Consider the following 13,023-nt stretch of genomic DNA (forward strand, 5'->3'; position numbering starts at 1 on the left):
AAATGACACTTCCTACTAAACAGTTCGACAGCGATTCAGAGACGAATCATGCTGTTCGTTTCTAATATATGGCACTATCTCTATCGGCCATTGAGGGTGTCGAATTTCAAGTCATTATCTTATCTGTGATCGTGCACATATAGGGATGTCAAATTGTGTCAATCCTAATAATTGCTCGGAGCAATGCTGAGCTGATCGGGACCGAGAATGTTCGAAAGTAGGAGTGTCGCTCCTCTAGTATCATTTGACTTAATCTATTATTTGATATATTTTAGAAAGGGATACAACAATAATGAACCAATCGAGCCTTGGTAAATATTTTTGCATGCGAAATGAGTTTACGTTTGAAAAAAATATTTCTATTTTTCTTTACTTTCTTCGTCAATAACTCCCGTTTCATAACAGGTCATGGACTATTTAACAAACATCTTTTCACAACAGGTGTCACAGACAGACCCCTGTGCCAAGGATACATGGAGACAGAAGAAACAGCCTCTCACGTGGTGCTGGAATGCAGCGGAGTGACTCCATACAGGGCTAAACATCTCGGATTCCCGAAAGACCTCCCCGAGGTCCTACTCAACATTAAAGGTTTGATAGGGTTCCTCGAGGAGCTGGGCTGGCAGGACTAGCCCACCCCCAATCACGCAAAATAGGCGCAGGTCGTCGAGTTGCGAGAGTACAATACAATACAATACAACTCCCGTTTCATAAATATTTTACAACCGAGATTCGAACCCAGGGAGATCGCTACCAATTATCCAATTAAAATAATTAAATTACTTACTTCTCGCCATTAACTTGGCTTCTCGTGTCGTGTTGAACGCCATGGCTCATCGGCTGCATTCGATCCACTGAAACAATTAAAATTAAAAAAATTGCGACTCTTATACACCGTGTTTTTTTTCTGTTAATTTCAAGCATTCCCGAGCTTAAATTAAGTAAGTTTCTCAAAGACACTGGTATTCTAATTAAGTTCATTTCGGGGATATCGATAATTTATTTTTCACTTATAAGGCCCTTACGAGCGTGTACACTTGCCTTAGGGCTTGTTTGTATATTGATAGTTTATACATTTGCTACAAAAAGTAAGTAGGTACTATATCGGACAATTGATGTTCGAAATGACATTGATATGTCACAGACGTCATAGTTTTCAATTGTTTGGTTGAATTAAATGTAATGCCTGTGTAACAACAACACTATATGCAACATTTAATTACTTTTTATAAAAAAAGATAAGAAAACAATTTTAAAAAAACCTTTTTTCGAAAATTAACTATGCCATTTAGTTTCCTTAAACGTACCTACTTATTCATACCTCGGAGTTAACGGAATTCTATAAAGACACGGTATATATCTGTATATTTTTTATCCAGAATCAGATAGGGTACACTAACAGTTGAGCGCTTGTCGGTATTTTATGAAATTGTCGCGTACTATGAAAACAAAAAAAAATATTTTAATTAAATGTTTTAATTTGTGTTTTTTTTTATCTAGAAACACGGTGTAACATGAGGAAACCGAAAGATTTTTCCAATTCCTGATCATATTTAGAGACTAAAATGTCATATAAACTTTTCTGGATTTCGCTTCGTAGACATAAAGGACTTAAGCGACAAGAGCGTCTAATGGCGCTTAAGACCATTGTGAGTTCACTATGATAACGACTCAATATATTTTTCATTTTTATATTTTCTAAGCTTAACGCGAGGTCTACAGCTCACAGAGCCACTTAGTATGTATAAATTGTGGTATTTATGTGGCCAAAATCGTAAACATACAAATCAATTACATTGGTCCTGTGGACAGTCTTTTAGCGACCAACAATTTACGTCACGTTCGAAACGTCAGGGTTAATAATTATAAGGTTACACGATTAAGACTCATTTAATTAAAGACTTCGTCGCATTCAGTGGCGTTAAGGGGCTGTCAACACCCAATGTCCTTGAAATTGATGTTACTTAAACAGTTTTTTAAGAAAGACTATTTGTTTTAGTCAAGTACGAAAAATATATTTACATATTAATTATATTTCAAAGACCTTCGTTGTACTCGATACATGATTGAACGAAATCGGCTCGATAGAAAATAATTGCACAGATTGGTCTTAAAATCACAATTAAACGGTTCTATGTCTTTATTGTTTTGACTTATGGGTCTGCAATTAAAATCACAATTTCAAAACATTTATATCTAAACCACTACCGAGTAGAATATTACACTAATAATCCACTTTTTTTATTTAAATAATTTTCTTATTATTCCCTTGCCCAGGCCCAGTAACATGCGACAGTGCTATCTCATTTACTCCGATACAAATAGACAGTGTGCGCGCTTTAGGTATTGACAGCCTCTTAAAGGTTACTATGATTAATCGATCATAATAAAAAAAACCTTGTATTGATATTATCATAGCCATTAAAAACAAGTTTAGATTACAAATTGTAAATATCATTTGCGATCGAATGATCCGCGATGGAGACAAAAATAAATAATTAAAGTATCGGAAATCTTAAAACTAATTTTCTAGTGGTTTCGTGAGACTTCGCGAATTATGTAGGCTTTGGAGGATTGGACCAAAATTATTTTCGAATAAGAAACTACATTTACCTACTTCAAAAGACGCTATGAAACTTTTTTTTGTAACTACGTAAATTCTGCTTACGTATGTTCCAAACTACGCAGTAACAAAAAAATATACATGATTTAAAATTGTCAGCAAATTATTATGCAAATTTTTATAGGTAGTTCACTAACTCGAAATACAAAATGAACTAACTGTTAAAACTAAATAACATGTTGTAACATTCAGTCAAAATAATATTTATAAAGTCATTTGAACATGATCACTCTACTAACTCTTTAAATTGTACTATTTTGACGTTTTGAGTAAGTTTTTGGCAAAAATTTAATTTTTGGTACAAGCTTTTATCGCTGACTGTAGGTACTTTTTTCCACAGGCAACTAATACTCATCGAGACAATTAGGTTGCGTTGTTTTGTCACAGAATTCCTATGGCTACCTCCTGCCTCCATCATCAGATCAGCTTGATGGTACCATATTTAATATTGCATTGTCACCCGATTTACATATGTATGGAAATTTTCAGCTTCATCGGAAATCGGGAAGTGGGTCTTTAACTTGCAAGATATGGCCCATACATACTAACAGGGCAAGTTAAATAAAAGCTTGTAAAAACAAAACCTTTCTTGAGGGTTCCGTACTCGCTATGCGACGCCGCCCCCGTCAGCGCGACGGCGATATTCACCTAAAAGTCTCAGTATACGGTCTCAGCTCGTTTTCTCTTAAGGAGGCAACAGCAGCATGTTTCGGCTGGAAGGATCTTGAGAAAGCCGCACAAAACCAGGACAGTCGGTATTTCCAGAGCTCTATGTCCTCGATGCAGGACATCATCATCATAACGCAGTTATGATCAAATTAACTATAACAACAACAATATGCTGAGACAGGGCCTTTTCCTTACTGCACACATTGCTGGACCCAAGTGTGTAATTTTCGGATTTCAACGTGTACATAATTTATATCTGTTGTTTTTTTTTTGTTTTTGTTTTGTTATTCTTATCATTATCTTTCTATCTTATTTCTTTCATCTTCTTGTCCTGTGTATGTGTGCTTTATGGAATAAATGTCATTTCTTCTTCTTCTATAATAACCTTACTAGATCAACCGTAATGCGCGATTATGTCGAAACTAGGAAAACAAACCAGTTTCAATCTTGTTTTTTCAATGGGTTTAACCTAGGACCTTCACCCGATGTCAAACGTATACATCCTATTACAATCGAGTAAGGTTCAAATATGTATATAGATATTTTTGACGTTGACTAGTGCGAGGTAGTTATTTGACTGTTATTGTAAAATATGAAATATTTTGGATAGGTATTGTAGCTTATAGGTAATTAATAATTAGGTATAGATGCACTGCTGAGCATCAATAGTAGATCATGAAGCAACGCTTCAATTAATCCAATGTAGTCATCGAAGAATACTTTTAACGTTTTTTTTTTGTATTATAAGACATTATTACACAAATCGACTAGAGTCCCACAGTAAGCTCAATAAGATTTGTGTTGTGGGTACTTAGACAACGATATATATAATACGAGTATATAAATACTTAAATACATAGAAATACCCATGAATCAGGAACAAATATCCGTGCTCATCACACGCCTTTACCAATATTTGAACCCGGGACCATCGGCTTCATAGGGTCTCTAACTCGTCACTACCCACTAGGCCAGACCGATCTGATCCGCTACTTTTGATGCTGACGATACAATATTATTTTTCATTAAGATAATTATAATGGCGATTAGATCTAAGTAATCTAAGTTTATGGGCCAAATTACACGATACGGCTCACGGCGTCGTGTTGTGACAAAATGAGACATTATTACATATTTACATATTTTATTTAATAAAACATATATATTTTCTTGGATAAAAATAAAAGTGCCGGTTATAGGTTCCTGTCGGTCATTCATTGGTGCCAGTACGTAACAGTCAAGATCATAATTGATTGGCCCGTCTTTAAGAACTTACCCCTCTGTCGAAAAGCTCGGCCAATGGTCATATGTATTGTATAGACTGACATGGCTATTTGTACATTATGTACAAATAGCCATACATTTGACGCGCCTCTCCCCCGCAAAAATCGGCACACTCTTTTGTACAGAAAATTACCAACAAGGCGTTAAACCTCCTCCAAGGTTTGGCCCGATAGCAAACGAAACGCTAATGCCTCTATCACTCTTTCATATTCGTGCGAGAGAAAGATAGGCGTTTCGTTCGCTACGGCGAAACGGTTGAGATCTTGGCTAGGCCCCAACACGGTACATACAGGGTATTTTTTTTAAACTCGTTAACTTCTGGGTATGTCTTAGTAAATTTAAGAAAATTGGATGGCATAGTGTTTTTTATTATGTTTCGTAAATAATAATAAATAACGTTGTTGTAACATTGACACTAATGTCAAAAAGAAGTACTTAGGGCGACTTGTTTTGCAATCCTATGAGGTGCATAACATTACGGCCCAAAGAATCGAGGACTTCCTGGATTCCACGGGCATTAGTAATGAACTTTAAAGGGCCGTCACAATAGATCACTGCTTGGTGGACGCACTCAAAGGCCCGCAACACCTCAATAATAATAATAACACGGACATTATATTTAATTTGAGGGAGGCAACGGGAGACCCTCGCGCAGGCAGTTTTCTCGCGCAAAGGCTTGCTGTCGCGATACAGCGCGGGAATGCTGCCTGCGTGATGGGCACCCTGCCAAGAGGCCAGGGTCTGTTTTAGGTATCTTTATTTTTTCTAGGTAGGTTTAGTTTTAGTAGTTTTATTTTATAAGTAGTCATAATTTTATTTTATTCAGAATGTACGAGTATATTGTTATTGTAAACAATTTAATAAAATGTTGAAATCCATTTAATCTTAATCATAAAGAGGAACAGTATCTCGGCTTAATGTTGGATTTGACGTGGAACGCACACATCAACAAGATTAGATCCAAATTATCATCTCTCTTAGGTTCGTCCTGTGGCATTGTGCGTTGCCTTCCGCGTCAGGTGCGATACAACATATAGGTACTACTCGCTTGCACAATCTCGCTTGGATTATCTCATTGAGATTTGGGGGAGTGCAACAAAGTCAGCCTTAAAAGATCTCCAAATTACCTACACAAAATAAAATAATCAAAACCATTTATTATGACTTTCTCACTCCAACAAGACAAATTTACTTGGAAACAAATCTTATGAGCGTTTATCAGTTATATTATATAAAGAATATGCCTACTTATAAAAAAATATTAACCAAAACCATACGTACTGAAGTAACACGCCAGAAATAGAGAAAAGGGCAAACGAATCCTTCGAAATGCTGACAAATTATATTTGCCTCCACCGCGCACTAAAAATCTGGTGAAAAAAAACATCACCTACCTATGAAGGAGCACGTATCTATAATAGCTTACCAAAAACAGTAAAAGATGCAACTAATCTACCTAGTTTAAAAAAGCGGCCAAGTGCGAGTCGGACTCGCCCATGAAGGGTTCCGTACCATTTATGACGTATTAAAAAAACTACTTACTAGATCTGGTTCAAACCAATTTTCGGTGGAAGTTTGCATGGTAATGTATATCATATATTTTTTTTAGATATTTAGATAGAGAGGACACACTTTTTTTCACTTTGGAAGTGTCTCTCGCGCAAACTATTCAGTTTAGAAAAAAATGATATTAGAAACCTAAATATCATTTTTGAAGACCTATCCGTAGATACCCCACACGTATGGGTCTGATGAAAAAAAATTTTTTTTTTAATTTTATGACGTATTAAAAAAAAACTACTTACTAGATCTCGTTCAAACCAATTTTCGGTGGAAGTTTGCATGGGAATGTATATCATATATTTTTTTTAGATTTTTCATTTTGTTATTTTAGAAGTTACGGGGGGGGGGGGGGGGGGGGGCACACATTTTTCCACTTTGGAAGTGTCTCTCGCGCAAACTATTCAGTGTAGAAAAAAATGATATTAGAAACCCCAATATCATTTTTAAAGACCTATCCATAGATACCCCACACGTATGGGTTTGATGAAAAAAGATTTTTTGAGTTTCAGTTCTAAGTATGGGGAACCCCCAAAATTTATTGTTTTTTTTCTATTTTTGTGTAAACATCTTAATGCGGTTAATAGAATACATCTACTTACCAAGTTTGAACAGTATAGCTCTTATAGTTTCGGAAAAAAGTGGCTGTGACATAATCGGACAGACAGACGGACATGACGAATCTATAAGGGTTCCGTTTTTTGCCATTTGGCTACGGAACCCTAAAAAAGTCAAATCCTATATATTACAAAATATTGCGGCCCTGTCCTGCACCACAGCATGTGTTGTCAAGCGTAGCTTCAATAATGGAATATGTAAAATTATCCTTCTACCCTTTTTTTTAGCGTCATCGATACCTGCTGTACAAATAATTAGCATTTATTATGTAATTAGATTTAGCATTTAATTAGATAGGTACGTAATTATACTAATTATGCTTACTGGTGAAAACAACTATGTATTTGTTCTAAGTTCTCGTTAAGTGAAATGTAAATTTCTTATGAGAAAATCAATTTTTAACCCGAAATCCACCAAACAATTGAAAACTATGACACATCAATAACATCTCGAATATCAATCACCCGAGATAGTAATTGGGTTTTGTAGCAAACTCATACTAAATACTAATCAACATGTAAACAGGCCTTATATGAATGAATGAATGAATGAATGAATGAATATTTTTATTTCATGTAACACGCGGACACATATTTTTATTAGTAGAACTTACAAACTAAGGGGTTAGTACTGTTAGTAGGTACAGCAAACACTAATTTAAAATAAAACAACACTGATGGGGGAATGCAATCCCTCACAGTGCGACAAGTAGGGACAGTCGACCCTATCCGCTATCATTCGTAGGATGCTGTTTTTTTTATTTATTTATTTATTAATAAAACTTAAATCTATCATTACAGGTTTAGCCTAATGCGATAGATAAGCGACAAACCAATAATCAGAGTTATTGACTATATAATTATAAACTTAACCTAATGTTATCATTGCAGCCTTTGTGAGATCATTCAGACAGCACGTAAATATGTCCAACTTCAACGCAAGTTTATTGATAGTGCGAATGGCCCTCGTTAGCGGGGCTTCCCTCAGCAGTTTTGTGCGAGCAAGGGGTACGGCCAGCAGCGGCGGGCGGCGGCGCCACACGTGCCGGTCCGGCACGTACAGCGCCAGGGCGTGCAGGACCCCGGGGTTACACAACTCGCCTCTCATCACCCTAACTACATATGAAGCGAGAGCAAGTTCCCGCCTCACCTCTAGCTTGCTATACCCTATCATTCCCAGCACGAACAGCGTGGGATACAGCAAGGGATACCCCGGATATACGCCATATAGCTTTAAGTAAAGGAGCCTAACATATTTATTTTGAATGCGTTCCATCATGATTTTGTATTTAGCTTCGTGTGGACTCCAAATTACCGCGTTACATTCAAGGTGGCTTCTCACGAGGGCATCATACACTGTTAGGACTGCCACGCACCCGGCGCACCAGGGATGCTGCGCGTGAACGCATGGTAGTATTAAAAACAGTCCACGCGCGCCGTTACGAACATTCCCGATGCGCTACAGAAACGGAAGATATATAAGAGAAGTGTACACGCTTGCTCGTAGGGGTCTAACCAGAAAAAAAATCATTTATTATCTCCAAAATGGAGTTAATTAGAATACCGGTTTCTTTGAGAAAGTTTAAGACTTTAACCTTTTGAACGCCACGCCTATCGTACGCGACGCGTAATCGTGAACCTTGTCGGTAGCCGCGCGCGTCATATGACGTCTTTGACGGTCAAAAGATTAAAAAAACACCGTGTATATGTATCTACATATGTACATCTACGTAGTTTGAATATTTTATTTGAAATTTTAAATATTCAGTAGGTACCTGCCAAACTGAATTTACAAATTTAACACAATGAACAATGAACCTCAAGATTCTAAAAGTATTTTCGCAAACATGTGTAAATATTGTTTAAATATTAAAAACAATTTATGTACTTAAACATTATGTTTAAAAATTTAAAAATGCTTTATTTTTTTAATTATTGTAATATGTTGAAGTAACTTTGTTGAAAAAACGTACTTATTTAGTTTAATATTTAATTGTTTTATGTGGGAATTACCCGTTTTTTTGGTACCTTTGTTGGTTTGTAACTTACCCTACCCTCGGGTCAAGAATTAAAATAAAAACAATTAACACTGGATCTGTAGTCCTATGTTAGTCCTATTTACATGAAATCGACCTAATGTACGATTGCATTAGGTTTCTATTCGTACAACAGCCTATTTTCTGAGATTGGGATCTCAGAAGATGGTATGTTTACAATAAGTTATTATTCTATACATGTACGAGTATGTATACGAGTAGAAAACTAAAATGCGATTCACAGGAAACGTTTCTCTCTTCTCAACATCAAGACGAGTCCTGCACATACAGTGTGTCCCTAGCCATTGGACAAAGCCGAAATGTACATATGCATTAGGGTATTAAGAACCAGTGTACAAAGTATCATAACAACCGGTGTAGCGGTTTCGAAGAAATTAACAAATTACCATTTTTTACCTTGGACCAGCCTGTATGTGTTAGTAGCTCCTAAAGTAACATCCTAAAAGAATAGTATGGAACCTTCTTCGACCTTTTTGATTATCTTTTTTATTTATGACACTAAAAAAACTTCTGACATTTGAAAAATGTCATCATTATCAAATATTTCGAACAAATTATCAAAAACACTGCCAAAGATTAACACAGTGTTTCTTTTTGTAGTCGATTATTGCAAATAACTTTTGTTCGTAAAATTTATTTTTTTATCTTTTGTTCTAATTAAAAAAATATTAAAGTCAGAGCATTCCTGAAAAGTAACCCTACGTGGGATTTCAGGGTTTGTCCAATGGCTAAGGTCATCCTGTATATATTTACAGATCTAGTATTTGATATCTGTCAAGAAATTATTATTGTTTAGGATTTTTAGATTTTACAATAAAATCAGTTTTGATAAAGGAGGCAAACGAGCTGACGGATCACCTGATGGTAAGCGATTACCGCCGCCCATGGAGCCTTTAAGAAGGAAGTACGCTATTATCTTGAAAGTCGTATAGGTTCGGAAACACCGCTGGCGACAGTTCATTCCACAGTTTAGCTGTGCGAGGCAGAAAGTTCCTGGAGACACGCACAGTTGAGGACTGCCAACCATCTAAGTGGTGAAGATGGGAATGTTGTCGCGTAGGGCGATGGCAAAAAGAAGCGGCAGTAATACATCTATATTAATAATTCCGTCGAGGTTTACGGTAGACCCGAATGAAATTATAATCAAATGAAAGAGCGTTAAAAAATAAGAGTTTTGAATCGACTACATATATTGGCAAAATTCGGATTATCGCGTATTTTGCATTTAAAAGTGTTAATGTAAGTGACAGCGACGGGTGCGTTCGGGAATAGGGTTGTTTTCATCTACAAATCTTAGGGCAGAATAGTATCCCAATAAATTCTTATGGATTATAAGAACATGTTAAACTGCCTTTAGTGGACCTCTAATGAGCATATTTTTGTAAATATTGAATTTAAAATATCTTTTAACATACGTTACGTGACCGAAGTCGAAACGACATTGAAGATTCTGATGACGTCACAACTCACGGTTTGACACTGGGCTATAACCGCGAAAATCGAAGTTCGTCATTGCGGGCATTTTTCTCTGTCATTCTAATTATGTGTAAAGATCCCCACAATATACGACTTTCGGTTTTTGCGGTAGGCCCCCCCGTTGTCTGTTCCAAAGAGTAAAGTAAGTATATAGGTCTGTTCTCGCACAAAATAATACTCAAGCCGTAGCCATTTTGGTGGTGGGCAATTAATTGAAGCTGCGATATCTGCACTAAAAATTAACATCATAGAAATGCTAATGGATAATAAATATTTACGATATATAAAAACTCATTATTGCAGAAAACATATTTTAGTAGCTGGTTAAAAACCGACACGCACGCATACACAGCTTGCCCACCACCTAAATGGCTACGGCTTGAGTATCAAATTCTGCACTGAGAATAGACAACGGGAGGCCTTGGTGTTACGTGTGTATGTACCTATATAATTACTTTACTCTTTGGTATGTACATAGTTGTGTCAAACCGTAAACTGTGACGTCATACAATTTTCAAAGAGCGTTTTGGGCGCGAAAGCATGGGTCAAAATATATTTTGTTAATTTAACATATTTAAAGCCGTTTTTAGGGTAAAAGTTAAATTTTAGGGCAACGTTTGGTTAATATAGAAAGTATTACAAACGTTTCAAAAAAATTGGAAACAACCCTATTGTGAATACGTTTGCGACGGCACATTGGTTGGCAAACAGTGTGTAAGTGCACAAACTTTTTTAAAGAATGACTATGTATGTCATTGTTTCTAAATGATGTATAAAGTAAGGTGCGGTAAATAAAATTTTCTATGGGAGGACAACCCTTCACGCCTACATTTTTAACCGACTTCAAGATTTCAAAAGAGGAGGTTATCAATTCGGTTGTATGTTTTTTTTAATGTTTGTTACTCCATAACTCCGTCATTTCTGAACCGATTTTGAAATTTTTTTTTTGTTTGAATTTATATATATACAGATTGGTCCCGTTTTTGTCAAAACTCAGTTCTGATGATGGTATCCAGGAGGAATCGAGGGAACTCTTCAAATATGAAAGGCATACATATAGTGATTTTTGTATTTTCTTTGACAAATCAAGCATTTACATTTAAATAAGTGACATTTGATGAAGTGGAACTGCTGATGATGATCAGAATGGTACTCTTCAACGACGCATAGTAGACGTTTGGCGATTTGTCCTCTTCGCTGTGTTTGTTAAACAAATTAGATTTTTAAAGGCAAATTTTTGTCAAGTTCGAGTTCCGACGATGGGGTCCGGGGTCCATGAGGACTCGAGGGAACTCCTCAAATGTTAAAGGCATATATAGTGATCTTAGTCAAGTATTTACATTTGTATAAATGACATTTGATGAAGTGGAACTGCTGATGATGAACAGAACGGAACTCTTCAATGATGCATAGTTCACGTTTGGCAATTTGTTCTCTTTGCCAAGCAGTTAAATTTTCAAGGCACATTTTTATATTTCTATCCTATTTTTTTTTATAATTATCTGGTGCTTTATTTCATGCATGGTGTGAAATAATTTATCTTAAATACAGTCAAATACCCTATTGCGGGTATCTTACCAGTCAACCATAGGGCAAATCTGAAAAGTGTCAAGGTGGGTGCAGTGGCAAAAAAAACACGTTACCTCCTTTTCTACATAATTAGGCGTAGGACGCTGTCTTTTTAATTTCATTGTATGAAATCTAAAATCAACAATAATCGTTCTTTCACCGGTCTCCCTCATTGAAGTCGGTTCTTTTTTTCTTAAAAATTATATAACCGCATTTTTCTACTGACTAACTGAGTGTGCTAGAGTTATTATTTTACCCGAGCAAAGCCGGGTTTTCGTCTAGTATATAAATAATAACTTAAAAAAATACGCGTCTCTAAATTTTTTCATGCATTACAACCTAAGGTGAAATTTTGGATACGAAGGTGGTAATTCACGACAGCCGCAGGCTGGAGGGAATTAAAGACCCGAGTTTGCAATATTCTTACCCCCGGAGTTACACACAATGTTTTTCATCACACTTGCGAAGAAAAAACCAAATTTCAAGCGAATTTTTTTTTAAATACGGTGACATAAATATCAAACATTCGTCCGCCATTTTGTAATTTCTTGACAGGTCAGGCATCGAAGGCATAGACCTATTCGGCATTCAGCCACGATAAAAAAATATGGAAAAATATTTTAAACGGCTGTCAAATTAATCAAAGTAAATAATTTTAAACATACTTAAACAAAAATATTAAATTATAAACGTCAGTATTTTAAAAGTAAAACTCATTTATGCTACTTGGTTTGTATGAATAAGTGAAATAATAAAAAGCTATTACTCCCTAGGGAATTATAGCTTTTTTTTTCACAATCCATAACTCCCGCGGCCGTTGTCCTTCAGTACACCTGCCTGAAATAAGATCTTTTTCGGGCAAGTGTGATGAAAAATTTATTTTGGGAATTTTTGTCTAACATTTGACGGGTTGTATTATAGTGCAAATATGGGGGTTTTTAAGAAAAAGTAGAGAGTTTTAACTAATTAGATAGAACTTATAACGAGTACTTTTGATGAAAAAGGGAAACAATGTTCCCATTTTTTCATATTAGGGGCCATCAATTAATTACGTAACAAGTTTAAGGGGTGGAAGGGGTCAATAAAATGTGACATGTTGACAAGGGGAGGAGGGAGACACAGATTTTGAGACGTCAATCTGTTTTTTCCTGTACAGGTCCATAACTAG

General features: G+C 36.0%; 1 protein-coding gene across 2 annotated transcripts in view; it reads right to left on the reverse strand.

Annotated features, from left to right (window-relative positions):
• The window catches only part of LOC133515743 (scavenger receptor class B member 1-like), a 30,085-nt gene that overhangs the window by 14,405 nt on the left and 2,657 nt on the right, over positions 1-13,023 (reverse strand). For both annotated transcript variants that reach the window (XM_061848315.1, XM_061848314.1), the window contains exon 2: positions 788-854. In XM_061848315.1, the coding sequence (XP_061704299.1) occupies positions 788-830 (43 nt within the window). In that variant the 5' untranslated portion in view covers positions 831-854. The remainder of the gene's footprint in view (positions 1-787; positions 855-13,023) is intronic.

The sequence above is a fragment of the Cydia pomonella genome, chromosome 3, assembly GCF_033807575.1.
Source record: "Cydia pomonella isolate Wapato2018A chromosome 3, ilCydPomo1, whole genome shotgun sequence".
Classification (NCBI taxonomy): domain Eukaryota; kingdom Metazoa; phylum Arthropoda; class Insecta; order Lepidoptera; family Tortricidae; genus Cydia; species Cydia pomonella.